The 20,238-nt window shown below is 43.3% G+C and overlaps 1 protein-coding gene across 23 annotated transcripts in view; it reads right to left on the bottom strand.

The window, feature by feature from the left end:
• PUM2 (pumilio RNA binding family member 2) overlaps positions 1 to 19,133 on the bottom strand; it is a 59,360-nt gene extending 40,227 nt beyond the window's left edge. For 6 of the 23 annotated variants that reach the window (XM_077926412.1, XM_077926414.1, XM_077926413.1 and 3 more), the window contains exons 1-4: positions 19,085 to 19,103; positions 3,806 to 3,874; positions 1,456 to 1,561; positions 1,080 to 1,267 (exon numbers count right to left, since the gene is read on the bottom strand). In XM_077926412.1, coding sequence (XP_077782538.1) covers positions 1,080 to 1,267; positions 1,456 to 1,561; positions 3,806 to 3,856 — 345 coding nt within the window. In that variant the 5' untranslated portion in view covers positions 3,857 to 3,874; positions 19,085 to 19,103. Of the gene's footprint in view, positions 1 to 1,079; positions 1,268 to 1,455; positions 1,562 to 3,805; positions 3,875 to 9,105; positions 9,469 to 17,888; positions 17,908 to 18,871; positions 19,012 to 19,084 lie in introns of those variants that run through there. The other 17 variants (XM_028722317.2, XM_028722322.2, XM_028722323.2 and 14 more) reach the window with 10 other exon arrangements.
• Positions 19,134 to 20,238: the final 1,105 nt, after the last annotated feature.

Here is a 20,238-nt window from a genome sequence, read left to right as displayed (position 1 = left end):
TTTGGGAGAGGGGGACAAGCAGGAGAAAATTGGTAAAAATCAACTCCCCTCATGGAATCTCTGTATCTAACCCACTGTCATGAAGCTGTAGGATGTAACTTATTTTCATACCTATTATTTTTTCATTACTGACTGTTCTCCGTAAATATGGAAGTGTTAAATAAAATACAACTTTCAGCTGAATACTAATAAAAATGTCAAATAGTTTATACCCTGGTGAACATCTAGAATCTTAGAGTTGGAAAGGACCCAGGAGTTCAACTAGTCCAACCCCCTGCAATGCAGGAATCTCAGCTAAACATCCATTAACAGGTGGCCATCCAACCTCTGCTTAAAAACCTCCAAGGAAGGAGAGTCCACCACCTCCCAAGGGAGTCTGTTCCATATGTGTAAAGTGTCCCATATGGAGTTTCTAAACACAGCTATTAAGGTAAAGGTAAAGGTACCCCTGCCCGTACGGGCCAGTCTTGCCAGACTCTAGGGTTGTGCGCTCATCTCACTCTATAGGCCGGGAGCCAGCGCTGTCCGCAGACACTTCCGGGTCACGTGGCCAGCGTGACAAGCTGCATCTGGCAAGCCAGCGCAGCACACGGAACGCCGTTTACCTTCCCGCTGGTAAGCAGCCCCTATTTATCTACTTGCACCTGAAGGTGCTTTCAAACTGCTAGGTTGGCAGGCGCTGGGACCGAACGACGGGAGCGCACCCTGCCGCGGGGATTCGAACCGCTGACCTTTCGATCGGCAAGTCCTAGGCGCTGAGGCTTTAACCCACAGCGCTACCCGCGTCCCTAAACACAGCTATTATTTGGAAGTAAATCATAAAGATTTCAATGAAACTGCGTTTCATACAAGCAGAGACTCATGCGGTTCTGCATAGACAATTCTTGTCTCCATATATGCTCAAATGCCCTACAGGAAATAATCATGTTAACACAAAACACTGCTTCCCACAGGTCAGAATGGGAACCAAAGTTTGCTAGTCCAACTTCTTATTAATACTGATTTGGAACCGGTGCAGTCTAATGGGGGATCCAGCTTAGGATGGTCTAATATTTTGTTGACGTAACCAAGTTACTTACAAAAGCTCCTTTTCTAAATCGGGAGTCCAATTTATCCGCTGGAGAAGAACTTAACACATATTCTACCATGCTCACGCCAAGGCCACCACTCTCTGATCGAGGAGATAAGACAGCATTCACTTCACTGTTTCCATGAAAAACATGTCCAGGCTTTCTCTGAACCATAATAGGCTGAGACATAGAGTGGTCTGTTTAAAAAACAAAAACTAACATGTAACTTGCATGAATATATATATAGTTTAAAAATACTTAAGTTAATGACACTTTGTTCAGTGAGCTTGTTTAGATCACTAAAGCATGAGTGTGATTCCTTCCCCCAGTAATTTCTTTCCCAAGTGATTTCTGACCATAAGTTCCTTAAATGCACATCACTTACGAGGTGCTCCCCAGGCAGTTTCTCTCCATTCATCACCAAGGAATATGCCTTTTTGTCCATCCTTTGCTGGATCATCTGGTTCCCAAAATTTTTTGGCAGGTAGCAGCTATTTAAAAAGGATATACCACAGTTAAAACTGGTTAGTTTTCAGTTTATTTGTAAACTGGTGCTGACACAAACCTGTGGAACAGGCATGCTTTGCTTAACAGGAGGTGTTTAGGGGAGTGAAGCAGTGGTATAGCCCATTATAAGTGAACCTTGCTAAATTTAGTACTAGCATACATTAGTACATAAAACTTTTGAAAAAGGATGGGAAACCTGTGGCCCTCCAGATGTAGTTCAGCTACAACTCCCATTATCTCTGACCTAGTGGCCTAGTCTGATGAGAGTCAAACAGGGTCATAGATTCCCGCTTTACATAGTTTGTAATTAAGACTTCAACCCTATCTACAGTTACCTGATTTAATAACATCTAAATTAAACAGGACAAAATGCACATAACTGCATGCAGAACTGCAACATTATAGATTGGTTCCTTACCTATCCAAACTGAAATACATTTTAATGAAAATCAAACCAGAAACATGTCTATTAGGTATTACACTTCAGCACCAGTATACATGCCTGATACCTGATACTTTAGGGCCATGGAGAATGTAACACCTATAAAAAGCTCCCAAAAATAAAGATGCACTGGTCCCTTCAGCCAAGGCTGCTTCCAAAGGATCATTTTCCATTCAGACATAAAACTTGTTTGTACAAAGTGATCTATGCTACTCTTTGTCAGGTGCAATTCTTATAAAAATCTTGCTACTCTCAGTCTTTAAAACTGTTATACACAAATGGCTGAAATTCTCAGCATTCACTCATTAAAAGTATGTAAACTGATTTGGCTTTCAGGCAACATTTGAAATTCAGTTAGCATCTTTTTCTATATAGAGCTGGGGTTTCCAAGTAACTAATTCAAAAAGGGTGGGGTGGGATGATTTGATCACCCTGGATGAATCTAAACTGCTAGCACTCAACATGCAGCCCTTTCCAAGCAAGACTCTAAAATCAAAAGTTAGAGATATGGGATAGCAGTAAACTAATGAGTCCTGTCAGCAGAAGCTGTGCGACAGGACGACGTTTGCACAATAGGGTTTTCTCCCCTCCTTCCCCAAACGTGGCTGGGGGGGGGGGGCATGTCAAAACAATCACCTTAGCACAACACTGAATTCCTCCCACTGAGCTTTATTTAGCATTATCATTCTGTATAGACATGAGGTTTCCAAGTTACTAATTCTAAATCCAGGAAAATATGTCAGCTATTTCAATACATTAAAATGTTCCGGTTTAAAGAAAAATACTTGCTGGAACCCTGTGCATGTGTCCAACTGAAACAGATGCCATTCTCCATAATATAAGCAATGTTTGATTTCTCTGAGTGCTTGCCAATATTAACAGTACCTCATTTAAAACTGATATACCTCTACCCAATAATTTTCACCTAAGCATTCCAATGAACTGAGGAAGACCTGTAAAAGGTAAAGGGACCCCTGACCATTAGGTCCAGTCATGGCCGACTCTGGGGTTGTGGTGCTCATTTCGCTTTATTGGCCGAGGGAGCCGGCGTACAGCTTCCGGGTCATGTGGCCAGCATGACTAAGCCGCTTCTGGCAAACCAGAGCAGCGCACGGAAACGCCGTTTACCTTCCCGCCAGAGCGGTACCTATTTATCTACTTGCACTTTGACATGCTTTCGAACTGCTAGGTTGGCAGGAGCAGGGACTGAGCAACGGGAGCTCACCCCGTTGCGGGGATTCGAACTGCTGACCTTCTGATCAGCAAGTCCTAGGCTCTGTGGTTTAACCCACAGCGCCACCCATGTCCCATTGAGGAAGACCTCTAAGTTCATTTAAAAGTGTAGAACAGGAAGCAAAAGGTGAAGATATTAGTACACACTAGTACTTCACCTTTGCCACAAGCACCAGAATATTTGGAGACATGGTACTATGATTTTGGATCTTGAAAACTGTGGCTTGAAGAACTCAAGCTACTGATAGCTTTGAACACTAGCTTGACACACAGAATCAATCCTTCATCAGATGATGAGTTTTCTAGAAAAACTCAGTCTTGCCAATGCATTCTCTCCCACAATGTTGTGCTATTTGTGTTAAGGCTTTCGTGCCGAAAGTACAACGCAAGACTCAAAGTGTACTTGCATAAAAGGTGACTTGAAAATTCCTCCAACAACAGAAGATACATATCCTAAATTGTGGTTCTTTTAAGTGGTGCCAAGTTTAACAGAGCGATGATTTATAAATTCTTGCGACAATCCATTCTATACATTTCAATTAAAGCTATTTACCTCTCCCATTCCCCGAGATTCTAGTGCAAGAGCTTGAAACTCATGATTCATTTCATCCACAGAGCGAACCTGGAGAAAATAAAAATAAAAATTAGATTTCACTTGAAAGCTATGTGTTATATTTTTAAATTTTAGAAGTAGCTTCCAAATTGTTATGCCCCTGTTCACTATGCCCCATTTTTTTATTAATTAAACTTCCTTGGTTGAAGAGCAACAGACAATTCTCTTGAATATTCACTTGGTGAATGAAAGGAACTATGAAAAATATTTGAAAGTACATTATTTAGTCACCATGAACTGCTGGTATAATACCCAAATAAGTAAAACTGATGTAATAAACTTCCTAGGTAATTTATTTCAGGTAGTTACTAAGCACTCTTAAAAAGGAAAAGCTTACAAGAACAAATAAGAAAGATGAACCTTACAACAATAAGAAATGCCTTGATAAAAACAAAAAGCACCGAAAACATGATTTATCATCTCTCCCACAACCCAAGCATGCCTTAAATATATTAACTAATATAAATCAACATAGTACATTTTAAATCCCTTGTTTGCATCCATTTGTATCCTTCTACAACCAAAAACAGCCATTCAATTTTCAGAAGAGTCTTTGAAACCATACCTAGCTTTGCAAATATGCTAGCAGTTTTACTACTGCACCACTAGAGAGCAAGAGGAGGGGCAGCAAATTTACCTGTCCTATTTCCAGCAGCCTTTCTCAATCTGTGGGTCCCCAGATGTAGTTGAACTACAACTCCCATCACCCCTAGCTAGCAAGGCCAGAGCTCAGGGATTATGGGAGTTGTAGTCCAACAACATCTGGGGACCCACAGGTTGAGAACCGCTGCTTACAGCCTTCCCCAACCCCCAGCACAACCTTCCAGGCTGTTCTAAACAGTTCTCCCAACACCCTGGAGCAGATTTTCAGAGGGAAAGTAGGGAAAGCTGCTGTAAATTGCCTCCTTCCTATTCCATTAGTACAGCCGTCCACTGGATCAAAAGCTCTTCCACTAACCAAACAGCACAATTGGATTCAACTTACTGGCTACCTCTGTGACATTCAAATGTTAAGGAACATCAGTGAGCAGATATATATATATATATTTTAAAAGCAAGGACCCAAGACTCAAAGCTCTGCTGATTAAGTAAATTTACTACTGGATTTAAATGTTACACAAATCAAATCAATGTTTTATAATCAAATTGTTGATTAGTGTATTTTCAAAACACCAAATTAAAGTCAGAGTTAACAGTAATCAACAACAAAAATAAGTCTAAAACCTGAATGCCTACAATTGGCTGCATAATGAAAATTAAAACCTGAATACACTGATTCTCATTAAAAAGCATTTTAGTAAAGTAGTCATCTTCTATTATATCATTATAGCAAACCTGCTGCCCAGTCATGCAAAAAATACTGGTTATTGTTGCTGTTGCTATTCTAACACAACATAGAGTTAATGTCATCATTTTGAACTTTGAGCTCCAGGTGAAAATGCTGAAATATTCAAGGTGCAAAATGAGACAGTGCCCCCACTACTAGCCTGGAGAACAATGGGCACAGAGAACTTGAATCAAAATCTGAAGGAGACATGGGCTCTATTGTCCATTTCCACAGCAGCAACTCCACCTCTTGAGATAAGGAACTGGATCGCTAGTTGATTTCTCTGGTTGAGCCCCAAAATATGGTGAAGAAGGATACTGATTTATATTGCTCGACCGGCAAACACCAAGACATGTAAAGGATTTGCTACAATGATGAAGGACTCAGAACTGAGCTAAAGAAAGGAAAGCATGTGTTCAAAGGACAACCCTATATGAGGTGCGAGAGAACAGATCATAAAGTTAGCTCCTGCAACAAAGATGCTAGAAGGATGACATGACACGAGTAACATTAGGAGAAGTCTTAAAAAGATAATCAACACAGAGTGCTGCCTTTTCTCTTCATAAAGAGCAAATCTGAACTGCTAAGATCCACTAGCTGTTTGATCTACCCATTTCTAAACAAGTGCAGGTTGCTGGTTGTGGTTTGTTGATGAATGCCATAACACCCTGTTTGCAAGGCATTGAAAGCACCCTTTTCAATATTTACAATTGGAAAATGTAATTTACATGTTGACCTAACAGAAGCTGCACAGCAGTATGCTCTTGTTCAACGTTCCAGGCAGCCAGCCATGCCTTCCCCGAGATACTCCATTCCACTCTCCCTCCTCCATTGTTTTTCCCTTCTCAGGCAGAAAGATTTAGCATTCTGTGCCAGCCACGCATGCTCCATCCCGCTGCGTTAAGGCTTTTTGTACTTCTGCAAAGTTCAGAGTTCGCCCGAGCATGCCAATACCTCTCTTAGTCACTACTGGTGCTGTCTTGGCTACATAGGCAACAGAACTTGATGAATGAGTTCGCTATTAGTATACAGAAACAGGGTTACATACAAAAATATTGCAGTGCAACTGCTGTAACCCACCTCATGGTCAAGCGTGGATATCTAATCATCATCATCATAATCTACTGGAAGAAACAATTACAGCACCCTAGTTTGTAACTAAGTAACTTTACACTAATGAGGAACATAATCCAAACTTTCTAGCTGTGCAACCCACATGGTTTCCCTAGAGTTTGCATAGGTTTAGACACTTGGGAGCAAATTTTGAGATTCAGGATTACTCTTTAGAGCCATGCATGGACACTTCATTTGAAGACTTTGCAGAAGCACTGGCTATATTACTGGGCAGAATTTTTGATGATTAATTTTTTTTTAACTTGTGAAGCGTGGTCAACACTGTCCATACATTCTAATTTTTACTTGATGATGTGTCATTAACACAACTTTCAAAATCAGATTTTTGATCCTGGTTTTACATAAAAGCATGTTTTAACATAGGGGTTAGATAGAGGTTCTTAATTTGCTTTATGGGTGACAGCCAACATTATTTACCCTCACAGAAGACCCACTTAAACCACAAAACTAATGTTGAATTATCACTCCACGTCTACTGCATGAAAGACAGACATGAACGATACATAACGCTGAAAACTAACTACAGTGGTACCTTGGTTTGCAACGGCTTTGGATTACAGCCACATCAAACCCGAAAGTGTGTGTCCCTTTTTTTGGATTACAACTCTTTTATTATTATTACAACCAATTAGGGAGGGGAAGCCCCATTGGCAAAAGCACGCCTTAGGTTACAACCTGTTTTGGTTTACAACTGGACCTCCAAAATGGATTATGGTTGTAAACCAAGGTACCACTGTACAATGCTAGGACCTAGCTCAATAAAAAAAATTAAGAGCACTAAACAGATCCATGCAAGAAAGTAAGTTTTACCCCAGACTACAATCATCTTTATATAGTAAAAACAATAAATGAATATTAAAAATAATGAACTTTTCTTAACTTTGTTAGGAAAAATCAGAGCAAGACAGAACCTTTTAAAACCAAGGATTCTTAGAAAGTCTGCATTCCAAAGGTATGCATCAGCATGCAGAAAAAAATTATTTGACAAGTCAATTATTTCCCTCTTTGTCTTCTCTTGAAACACTAAATTCAGAATCAACTTTGTGTCCTTGGTTACCATGTCATGTTCCAGAAAGCATGGTGCCTTTTGCACTCTCTTTATTCTAAATATTTCCAGCACTCTGCAAGATACAATTTGCATACCAAAGGAAAAGCCAAAAGCATATTACAGTAATGAGATCAAATAGGAAGTGTGATCTGCAGGGCTACAGAACAGTAATTCATTCTATCTGCTAAGTTTACTTAAGTAACCAGAGAGCTGGTGAGGAACCTTAGAGCCAAGGCTGGAATGTGGCCCCTCTACTTGACCCTTGGATATCTCCCCAGGAAACCTCACCAGTTTCCACTTCACACCAAACATTTCTGCCTAGCTGGAATGTGTCCTTGAACTCCAATACTGCCTTTTGCTTCTCTGGATGGAGGACAGAGCAGTGTGTGAAGCACCTTGCCTCCTGTGCAAGGTCAAAATGTACATTTATTGCTCTACATACTTTTGCCTCAAGACATGCCCACCACTGAAAAATGGCCCTCGGAAGTTTGTCTAGAAGGGAATGTGATCCTAGAGAACAATCCATTCTGATCTCTATAAAGCTCTTCATAGGAAATAATTTATATAAGATGTCCTATTTGGAAGTATAGTTGTTCATGTGGTCATAGATGTTTCTGCAGGAACCACACAATTACAATGGAAAAACCAATTTCCTCTACAGCAAGAAAGTTGAAGATGAGTACCCCTGAGTTATCCAGCCATTACAGACCTATCAGGTATTAGCAAAGAAACTCTTTTAGGAGTATAATCCTGAATTTAAAGAAAAAATTATTCACATCTTGAGTAGGTAAACTTAAAGCAGCAGCAGCAAGCTGTGCTTGAATTGTTCCAGAGACTAAAGGAATCTCTCTAAAATGCCAACTACAATAAACGTGGCATGCTGAAACAAAGTACTAGAAAGGGTGGCATTCAACTAAGTTTTATGCAGGTACAGCCACTGAATTTAATGAACATGACTAAAGGTAAATCCAGAGTTCAGTGTATAGATTATGTGGCTGTAGTCTACGTATTATGCTGTACCACAGGGGTGGTGGGCCTGGGACTCTCCAGACTACATTTCCAACAGCCTCAGTCAGTATAGCCAATGGTCAGGGATGACGGAAGTAGGCCCAACAATATGTGGAGGGTTCCCTACCCCTGCTGTACACATAGATCTCTAAATAAAAACGTCAGTCCAACTTACAGACATCAGGGTAGGCAGATGCAACCCCAGATGTGGCATCACGAGTCTCCAAAGCATTAGAAAAATAACATTCAACAGGATGCAAGATTGTGTACAATAAGCTTTTAATGTAGGTGTTATTACTGAGATTAGTAAATCAGCAACAGTTAGCCATGGCTAAGTAACATGCAATGAAAATTAATCATGATCAATTTATTCTGTAATGAATGTAGGATATAAGTGTAACAGGCAATATTACATGCAAAATTCATTTTTAATTTCATCCTGTCACTTTTCTTTGATTTGTCAAGATGAACCACTTGGTGCCACCTATCCACCTGCCATGAAATCTAATACTTCAAAAACTATTAAAAGTATCCCTGAGGGGGGAAATACTAGGTACTTTCATATTAATGTGTATCACGCCTTAAGCCAGTTACACTGAGAAGTTTAACTTCCAGCAGCCATGATTAAATGCTGTGCTTATGATAAATTAACCTATACATATCTTTCTGAAAGATATGAGTTAAAGGGGGGGGCTATAAGCAAAACACAAATAAGCTACCTACCGAATGAGCTACATGAATGCTATCTCCTGTGGGCCGACGGTGCTTACTGAAGTAGCCACTCAGTTGCTCACCAGCCTGCCTCTGGAAGACATATCCAACTGTGGCATCATCCTGAGACCATCCACTGAAGGGTACCTGGACACTGGAAGCACCTGACACTGCAGATGTAGGGATGGAGTGAGGATTGGTTCCACCTGAATTGGGCCCTGAAGTTGTTCCACCTACTGTTCCAGCTGAGGTAACCCCTTGTTCAACCCCTCTCGTTTCCTGACCAATGTTCACATGCATCATTCCTCTGGTCTCCTGCCAGGACACTTCATTCATACCTAGGAGGACACATGTAATTTCATACCATGTAGAAACCTAAAAAGAAAAAGGATTGATAACGTAAAAGGCTTTCCACAGAAGGAGCGTAAAATATGCAGTTCTTATAATTAGGATTTCAAAACTAAAAATCCAAACTATAAGGAACAGGGAGTTTGCCCTGAAACACTGGCTTCTCTTTGGAAGCCCAACACAAAAGTCTGACGTTACCCTAGAAACAGGTATAGGCAAACTTGACCCTCCATATGTTTTGGGACTACAACTCCCATCATCCCTAGCTAACAGGACCAGTGGTCAGGAATGATGGGAATTGTAGTCTCAAAAACACATGGAGGGCCAACTTTGCCTATGCCTGCCCTAGAATACGTAAGGTAATATACTAAAAATGTTCTAATCCAGCTGCCTGTCAATCTTTTAACCAATGCTTTTTGGGTGGGGGGTACTTAAGGGTATGCAGCACCAACCTTTTTTCCTAGAAGAAAAGCACTAGTTAAAAGTAGGGCACTTACTGTAACAACTTCATGATGAGTACCGGTACCTTTTTTCTAGAAGAAAAGCAGTGCTTTTAACTATTCTTCCAACAAGCCATACCTTTCAAATCAGGAACTCAAAGTAGTTACTCATACACCATGTATCAATAAATGAAAATTAAACCTCACTCTCCTCTCTGCATAGGAGCCTAAGAGCACTAAAGGATTGGCATGCCAGTCAACTACAGTGGTACCTCAGGTTAAGAACTTAATTCGTTCTGGAGGTCCGTTTTTAACTTGAAACTGTTCTTAACCTGAAGCACCATTTTAGCTAATGGGGGCCTCCCGCTGCTGCTGCGCCACCGCCGTGCGATTTCTGTTCTTATCCTGAAGCGAAGTTCTTAACCCGAGGTACTATTTCTGGGTTAGCAGAGTCTGTAAGCTGAAGCGTATGTAACCTGAAGAACCACTGTAGGTTACATAGTTCATAAAGCCGTAACAATGATGAATTGGTCTGCTGCCTACTTAGTGCAACAGCAAAACAGGCTTCTGCAACAGATGCCGTTGCTTTGTTTCAAATTATTTTCTTTTTAATTTTGTAACTATAGTCTGTTCAAAGATAAAAGTCAAGAAGTGGGCTGTATTCAAAGCAGCAGAGTTTCATTGATGCAGCGGCACTTCTATTTCCACTCCCCCCACCACACTACAAAAAAACTACTTTGAAGAGTCCCCAAATCCCCCTGAGCCAATTCTGAGTGAGTGGGGGGGGGGGTCTGCAGGGGAGATGTATATGTGCTCATACACATCCTTTGCACTAGTGCAATGGAAGCCTTGGATACCGCCCACTGTTCAGTAAAGCACTCACCTTTATACAAATCTTTATTTCAAAGGGTCTACAATTTTCAGAAATGACTGAAATTTTTAAAAGGAGTAATAAAATTAGCTTTTTTATTGTATTTTATCTCACACCAAACAAATGTGAGAGTAAGAGCATAAGGAACATGTAAATCTCCTTTTTCTGGAATTACTAAAAGGGAACCGCGACAGACCAGAATTAATAAAAAGGCACCTATAGAAAAATGCTAGAAATCCATGCTTAGTGATTTAGACCGAGGGTAGGCAACTAGCAGCCTGCAGGTCAAATCTGACCTATGGTATACAGTGGAACCTCGGAAGCCGAATGCCTGTAAACTCAAATGTTTCGGCTCCCGAACAATCAAAAAATGGAAGTGATTGTTCTGTTTTTTGAATGATTTTAGGAAAGTCCGGTGTGGCTTCCGATTGGCTGCAGGATGCTCCTGCACCCAATCGGAAGGCACACCTTGGAAGTCAAACGTTTTGGAAGTCGAACGGACTTCCGGAACAGATTCCGTTTGACTTCCAAGGTACGTCTGTATATGGATCTGGCCCACAGTCTTTTCTACCAAGTAACCTTTAGGACTAACAAAAGTTGTGGAAACTACCAATTTATGACTAACCCCATTGCATGCAAGTTATTTCACCACTCAAAGTTCCATCCTATTTCGCCAGACCTCTTGCCGAGTTGTTCCTACCATCAAGAAATTTCTACTCATGTTAAATTGAAACCTACCCTCCTGTAACTTACGTCCATTATAGTTAGTTCTGTACTATAGGACAGCAGAAAACAAGTCTTTGCCTCTTGTGCTATCATCATGTTCTCTTCCAAATAAACATACCCTGTTATTTCAACTTTTCTTCAAAGGACATTTTCTGATCTTCCTAACCACCTCTAAGCCCATTACAATTTGCTTACATCCATCTTCAAATGCAGTGCCCAAGACTGGAGGATTACAAATGAGGTCAGAATAAAGTGCAGCCACTTTAAGACTTGGAAATTATAGTTCTATTAAAACAGCCTAAAAATAGCATCAGCCTTTTTTGCAGCCCCACATGTTGACTTGTGTTTAGCTTGTTATCAAATGCAATCCTGAAATCCATTTCACATGCATTATCCTCAAGTCTGGTACTCAATATTCTGCACCTGCTTATTTGATCTTCTTTTGTGTAATAGCAAAATTTTGCATTGGTTTCTGTTGATTTTCCTGGAAAGTCTCAGTCCAGATTCACATTAATTCTGAATTTTATTCCTTTCCTCTGTGGTGTCACCTATCCCTACCAGTAGGGTCATCTGCTGCAAATATGATCAGGATCCTTCTACCTGCTCATCTAAGTCACTGCTGTTTAAGTTTCATAAAATGTTGGCGAGTTTTGATTTCATAAAATGTTTAGGTTTCATTAAAATGTAGATGAGTACCAGGACCGAGCTCTCACTCAAAATTTTCCCTCCAGTTTTTTCTGGCATGGAGTACTCAAGAGACTAGTTTTCCAACAATATCATTATCTAACTCACATTTACCCAGTTTCCTAACTAAAATGTAACGAGAAAAATATACATTACATCCAGTTTTCCAACATCCTTTAAGCTAATAAAGAGAAAAATGAAGTTGTGTGGCAGAATTTATTATTGTTAAACCTATGCCACCTTCTACAAACCACTACATTATTAACAAGGCACTTACTAGTTATTGGCTTTATAATTTACTCTAATATCTTTCCTGATATCAAATTCAGACTGGTTTGTGGTTTCCTAGATCCTCTTCTCCAACCACCGCTTTCTTAAACTGTCTCAATCTCCAGGATTTTGGCAACTCACGTTATTAGAATTTATCAAATATGGCAGAAAGAAGTTCTAAGAGTGCATCAACAAATTATTTTATTAGTCCATGATGCAATTATCTTACCCAGAGCAAGGGTTCAACTGGCCCAACATTTTGTCCCCAACAGTGGCCATCACATGCTCCTGGGAAACTCACAAGCTGGGCATGACAACAAGCAGCTCCTCAAAGCTCAACCCAGCCACTAGCCTCTATTGTTTGTCACCTAGAACCTAGAACTTAAATGTTGGTAGTTATTTTGGGCTAAACCATGTCTTTTCATGCTACATTAACAAGCCTACCCTCCTTCCACTTCCCCATCCTCCTAACGCAAAGCCAAGAGGCGTTGGGAAGCTTTTGCTTCCATTTTTAGCTCATTTCAACTGTCAACTACAGTGTCATTCTAACTAGGAAGTGTAGTTACCATTATCTATTGTTGTAGTTTAAACAATTCAGCTTCACAAACTACAGTGTAAAGTTGGCTTATTTTAACCTAACTCCACATTGTTAAGAGTCTGAAGAAAGGAAGAGGAAATGCACACGTGTGGAAGGGGACTCAGCTTGTTCACATAGCACTAAACAAGGGCTAGTGCTAAATCCATTATTAGGATCAGCTTACCTGTTGAGTTTCTATCGCAACTATTGCACTTTCCGTTCAAGTGTTGAAAACTACTTGTTTCTGTTTGCATTCTCTCAAGTTCTTTTCCAGAAGGGAGCAGTGTCACCTACTCAAGGAAAACACTCATTCCCAAATGCAGGCAAGCCTCTCCATTGGCAAAGCCCAGGCACTAGAATCCAACCACTGTTACTGCCGGCCAAACACTCAAGCACTTTTGCCTTATCAGATCACAGCACAGATAAATGAAGCTGACTGAACTGTCATTGCACACAAGAGTTCCACTGCAATCCAAAGGGGTTTATTGCCAGAGTCACTGAAATCTCTCACCTCCACAGAGTTAGGAGGCCAGGAAAGAGTACTGGCAGAACACTGAATTGGCACCCCTCAGCTTTCTTGTTTCCTCAAAACACCTACTTGTGTGCCCAGGTCAGGGTGTTCCAGCTACAGGCTGTTTGCCTATTATTATCTCCACAGGTCCTCTCCCAATGGAACAAGACCTACCAACACACAGTACCACAAAGGAGATCCATGTCATTATGGTCAACCGTAAGCAGGATGCTCCCAGCTGTTCCTCTATGATATGTTTTCCAAGCAGGCTCCTCACAGGTTATGTGCAAAAGTTATGTCAAAAGTGAATATATTCCTAAATGGAGTGTCTTAAAGGTGCCAGTGCTATGACTTTCACGTGTGCATTGTTCCTTTCTTATTCAGGATTGGTAGCTAGGGACACCTTTTCCATCCCCAGATGCAATCTAGCTTCAGCTGGACTCAGGGTGGGACACGTAGCTTGTTACTACCAGTGGCCAGAGCCAGAGACCCTCTACTCTCTGATCAATCAGGTTCCCAGGACTGCAAGAGGACATGCCACTCAGGGTGCACTGTGGGGCAAGTGCTGATACAAGGGTGTATAGAAGCACCCAGTTTAGAGGGGGAAAGCATCAGTCAAAAGGTGTACGGGACTATTCAGGGCTCATGCATATTGGTTCAGATGTTCCTGAATGTCAAAGTCCCTTTCCTTTTCTAGTGATACCTGGATTTGAACACAATATCTCCTGCATGTGAAATTTCAGCTGCTTTCCCAGGGCTCCTCTTGCAACCTACAGGAACCTGGTGTTCATAAATGGGTCTTGACATTGGCAGCCCAATGATATCTGTTTCCTGCCTGCTGGCTGACCAGGCAGGCACTGTTCTGTAATTTTTGAAGAATTGCCTCAAATTGAAGGAGCTTCCTCTTGTGTCTGTAACATGACTGTTGCTGGACAAAGCATGTAAACAGTGAGGGAGCCATTTTCTCCCCTATCCACACCTGGAGCTACTGCTCCAATCTACTGTTTCCCAACCCCATGTGGCAGGAGTGAAAAACCTGTGGCCTTCAAGATAATGTTGGACTGCAACTCCAAATTATCCCTGACCACTGGTTGCACTGACTGGGTCCGATGGAAGTTGCAGTCCAACAACATCTGGAAAGCCAGATTTCCCACCACTGCCCAATGCAGTGAATTGCTGCAGATGTCTGCTATCAGTGTGTGGTTGTGGCAGACCATGGTTTCTGTCTTGGTTCCTCCTGTTCCCCCTTTGGCAAATATTTATTTTCTCCCACAGTGTGTCTTGAATCCTGGGAGCGAGGAGGAACACGAGTCCTCTCTGCAGATTTCCTGCCAATGGGACAATGCAGGTACTATACTCAGCAGCCTGTCCTTCATTCCCCTTGTGTGTGGTTAAATGCAATTATTTTGAGCAGTATGCAACATAATGAGACCCAAACACCTGCCTGAGGAGGAACGGTAACATCAGTGTGTATGGATTGGTAGAAGACTGTCCTGAGGGATGTATCACCATCAGTGCACTGACTCCCTCAATCATAAGAGTGGTATGGGGGTCAATACTACAACAACCCATGATTAGTGGATACTAGCAATATTGCCATAGACAAAATATTGCTCAATTTCTTTGTTATTCCATGGTGCATTTTCCAGAGCAGTTTTTTCCTCTCTCATGTATGGGGCTGACCCCATGTAAGATGCAACGGTAGCTGCACCAACATAGCAATGACTGCTCACTCTCACTCCCCAGCATGAGAGGCATATAGGATCACACCCTGAAAATAGTTTTTCAATGTGGACTAGAGAATATGCCATGTTTCCTATAAAGCTTAATCCAGAAAACAGCAAGCATGAGGATGTTTCCGCAAGAGGCCTTTCCCACTCTATTCCAAAAAAAGCCATTTCCCAGACTGAGAACAGTATGCAACAATACAAGTGAACACTGGTACAATGTGGCAATTCCATGCTATTGTGGATGGTTCCTAATGAGGCTTTCTGAGGGGCTCGTGAGATTTCGAAGGAAGATGGAAGGAAAGTCCTCTTGCTTGAGCATCCTTATACTTAAGCTTCTCCACATATATTGGTGTTAAGTTTAGGAAACATGTACAGAGAGATTAGGTGCCACCCATCCAGTTCAAATGTTTATGGAACAAACTAGAGAACCTTTAGACTATGGGCCAATCTTGGCCAGTGAGGCCATTTTGCCCAAACCAAACCTACCAATTTACATTATTTATTTACATTATAGATAATTTGTAAATCAAGAAGGCGTTTACTAAAACAAAGAAAACAAACATCCGTTTTAGCAGAGGATTTTACTGCAAACACGTTCCCTGCTAAAACAAAGGTTCTTCCATTCTCCATTTTTGCAGGAAATTCCTCCCCCGCTGAGAGGGGAGAAAATAGTCCATTGTAGGCATGGCCTGCCCATTTCAAAGTTGCTGCAGCAACAGTAAAATTTTGGGCTCTTGGTGCTGTTTGCTTTGCCCCTGGACAGAAGGGCTGCTCCTCAAGTGTCTAGTATCAACTGTTCCCTTTCTTGCTGCTCATTTCTGAATAGTTGCTTTTGCCTTCTGCATACTGTGCATTCCTTGGGGCAGCCAGTCAGTTGGCACTCTCTCACTCTTACCTCTCGGTGTGCACCACCAGCAGCAGGAAGGACTCAAAAAGTATGCATATGTATTTGGGAAGGAAATTAGAAAAGTACCCAGGTAAGCTCCTTTCAGTCTCTTCCATTGTTTCCGGTGGCAAAGTAGTGGGCAGAAGGCACAGAGGTTCCTTCATTCCAGGAGCTGACATGTTAGAGGCCTTCTGAGAAAGCCTCCTCACTGTCTCCTCTCCAGATGATTTTTTTTTTTTTTTTTTTTGCATATAGGTCATAAACCCCTTTCTGATTCAGCAGCACCTTGCAAGTTGTTTTGAAGTCTGTACTTCAAAGCACCTTGAACATGACCTCATCATAACATTTGATTGAGAGGTGGGTGGCCCCACCCACCTGTCAAATTTGTCCCACAGGGTTGATTCTGATAAGGATCTGTCCCATGGAGCCAAAAAGATTCACCACCTGCCAGAGAATCAAGCTATTTATTTATTTTAAAATATTTCTTTTAAACTCTGGAATTTTACCTTCCTATATCACTGATCTGGAATTGGGGGGGGGGGAGTATTCTCAAAACTCATTACAGTGTTAAATACATTAGAACACATGCTTGTTTATCATGCTTAATAAAAATGAACAAGCTGTCAATTAGCCCTCCTCAATATACAACAGAAATGTATAATGCACTGATAGGTCTGAAAAGTTGCATGCTCCAATATAATTTGCTGCAGAGGAAGTCAACACTTAAACTCACATACCCTACCTAAAAAACTGTTTCCTTAAAGACTAAAAGGGGGAAAACGCTGTATGTGAAACCACATTTACCAGAATGTATAATCAAATGTCAGTTACTCATTTCATGCAAACTGCTTCCTCACACAGATACTATATTTACATTTTTTCCTAAAGCACATTATTCAAACCTTCTACTGAACAAGAGAAAATCTGCCTGTATGACCACCACGTGTCTTGCATATCCGACTCTTTCCCTTTTTTCTACTCAGCATCTTACCATACCTCCAATAACCAAACTTGTTCACAACTCCCCCACACTAGTTCCTGTTTTGCTGACTGCTCTTGTGGCCTTCACCACACTTCTTGCTGATCCTCCCACAGAGACGCGCTAAGTTTTTCTTCCCCAGACACCAAAATAAGTTCACCTCACAAATTCTTCCTAACTAGACTAATTTCCAAGTCACCATGTTCCAGATTCCCTGTGGCATCTCTTTGGCTGGCCTTTCAACAAATCCCAAGGACTGACACTTTAAGCCACATGGATGCTTCCAGCAGACCCAAACACCTTCTCAAGTCTCTTCCAATCAAGAGAATCCCATCGATTTGTAACCTATTTCCTCACCTGGACTCATGTGTACACTATACAAGGGGCATCCAGACTCTTTCTTCTACAGGGGGAACTGACAATAGGAATCAAACAAACAACCCACAGAACCAGGATTACGATGTCAATGAATGTTTTAAGACATACTGTGCAATAAGTCTACATATTTCCTTTGCACACCTTCTCCTTGAGCCAGTGTAACAGAAGAATGTTCCTGTTTACCATCTCCACTTCTTTAGTTGCCATTTCCCTTCTGTGCACCCTTTTGTTACATCTCTCTCCTTTCTCAGGTTACCAATTCATCAAATGCAGTCCCCTGGCTAGAAGGGACCAACACCACAACAAGGACCCATCCACGATACCCACTTTCCGTAAAACACCCCACGGTTCAGAGCCTCCTCGCTACCATGTTCGTCCCACAGCAGAAGGCTCACCAAATTAGGCTGAGCGTGTCAGACCAGTTTCTGCAGGCAAAGATTTAACCTTTTTGCTTCGTGTTCTTTGCTGTGGTTTAACAGTCCTCTGGCTGGCACCTCCAAAAAAAACCTCTTGCCTCTTTGCAGCCCCACAATAGCAGGCCTTCAAACACGATTGGGGGGGGCAAATCTACACAAACCCTATTCATTCCCCTACCCTTCTCTGTTAAAGAGGAGAAACTGAAATCCTTCTCCCCGACCCCCCAATACCAAAAACAGAAAAAAAAAATCCCTCTTACAATCCCCTTACAACACACTGCCCCACCCACTTCCAAAATTATCTTTCTCGCCTGTCCCGCGCTCCCCGCTTGGCAGAGACGAAGCAAAACGAGACGTTTTAAAACCGAGAGGGCGAAACAAAACAAGCAGGAGACGGAGCTGCCCGGATCAGGACACGGCAGCCCGCCCGCCGTGCAGACGTCGTCCTCAGCACCATATTGACTCCTTCCTCTCTTTGCTTCCAAGCAAGCAAGCAAGCACCACACCCACACAGGCGCCCTCCTTTCTTCTCCTCCTCCTCCTCTCCCCACCCCGCTTTTCCCTATGGCTTCCCCGCCGCCTCCACCAGCGAGGGGCCTGCCCGACGGGCCTAGTGCTCGCCAACACAAAGGGAGGGCCGGAAAAAGAGGTTGGTGTGAGGGGGGGGGTGGAGACAGAGGGCACCGAAGACGTGCGCTCAGGCCCGGAGCAGCTGCAGCAGCAGCGGCGGCCTCTTCTCCTTGTCTGTCTGTCTGTCTGTGTCGTCGTCCCCCCCCCCCCAAATACTCCAATCCCCGGGTCTGAAACAATAGGACGTGGGTGAGCGACCGTGCGGCGGGCGAGGATAATAATGGACTCGCCCTCCTGCTCCTCCCTCTATCGCGCCCCCCCCCGCCGTTCCATGGGCCGTTCCATCCCCTCCCCCTCCCCTCATCCCATCGCCTCAGCAGCCGAATACTCACGGGCTAGTGTGCCTGTAACGGACACACGGGGGGGGGGCGGGCTCCCTCCTCCTCCTCCTCTTCCTCCTCCTCCTTCCTCCGGGTACACCTTCACCTATAATTACCCAGCCACCCCGTCGCCTTCCCGCCGCCTCCCCCTCCTCCTCCTCCCCCCGCCGCCGCCGTCGTGGTCCCTCCCCCTCCTCCACCCTCGCCGCCGTGAGGGAGACTCACAACAACATGGCGAGCGACTGAGAGAAAGAGAGGGACGGGCATACACAGCAGCAGCAACGGCGGCGGCAACGGCAACGCGCTACGGCGCATGCGCGCCGCCGGCCCGTCCGTCCGTCCGTCGACGCCGGGAGGGAGGGAGGGAAGGAGGGAAGGGAGCGTATCGGGAGCCGCGTGCGTCGCCGCCCAACGTGCGCGGCGCGCGCTTTGCGCCTGCGCACAAGGCGCGAAACGGGAGGGGAGGAGGAACGGCCTCCCAAGCACAAAGGCATTGTAAAACCAAAGAGGTCGTGAAAACGAGCCGGTGCTCGATACTTCCGGTTCTCTGTGGACACGTCTAGCGGGCATTCGCTTTCGCAGGACCCGTTGCAAATCCTAGAGTTAGGAGGAACTCCCCCTAGGGTCATCTAGTCCAACCCCCTGAAATGCAGGAATCTCTGCTAAAGCACCCATGACAGGTGGCCATCTACCCTCTGCTTAAAAGGAGAGTCCGCCACCTCCCGAGGGCGACCGTTCAAATGCGTGGGAACGGTTTGGGGGGCGGGGAGGCGGGGACTCCAGCAAATGCAATGCACTTTCTCAGTTGCGGTTCTTTGAAACCGTCATGCTCAAAACCAGCACCGAAACTGCTCATGGGGACTGGCCCATTCGTCAGGCAAGGTGAGGACACTGCCTCGGGCGGCAGCGTCCCTAGAGACGGCAGATCCAATGCTGCCTCTACAGCAGCGAATAGGAGGCGCAGCTGGTCTCCTCCGTCCCTTGTTCCCATTGTGCAGCAAGCCCACAACTGGTGTTCAGAGATAGACTTCCTCTGAACATTTAACTCTGTGGCTCTTAGGAGAAGTTTCCATGGATGGAGCTAATGTAGACAGAATGACTTTAGCAGGGCAGGGGTGTGTGGCCTGAAGTACACACACACTTTCCAGAGGCAACAGACACCACTGTTTCCATACAGCTATGATATATAGGTCACAGTCAAAGTCACAACCCACCTCTGTTTCCTTGATGATGAGATCTGAAATATACTCTGAGTCGAGAGTGGATTTCATCCTCTTTATTTTCAACTCAGTACATAGCAAGATCTGTACAGCCACTTCCATTTCATTAACTAATGAAGTCAGGGTTTATGGTCGGTGCAAATCGTAAACTGCTGACAA

This window comes from Podarcis muralis, chromosome 3 (assembly GCF_964188315.1).
Source record: "Podarcis muralis chromosome 3, rPodMur119.hap1.1, whole genome shotgun sequence".
Taxonomy (NCBI): domain Eukaryota; kingdom Metazoa; phylum Chordata; class Lepidosauria; order Squamata; family Lacertidae; genus Podarcis; species Podarcis muralis.
This window is presented reverse-complemented; position numbering and strand designations above follow the sequence as displayed.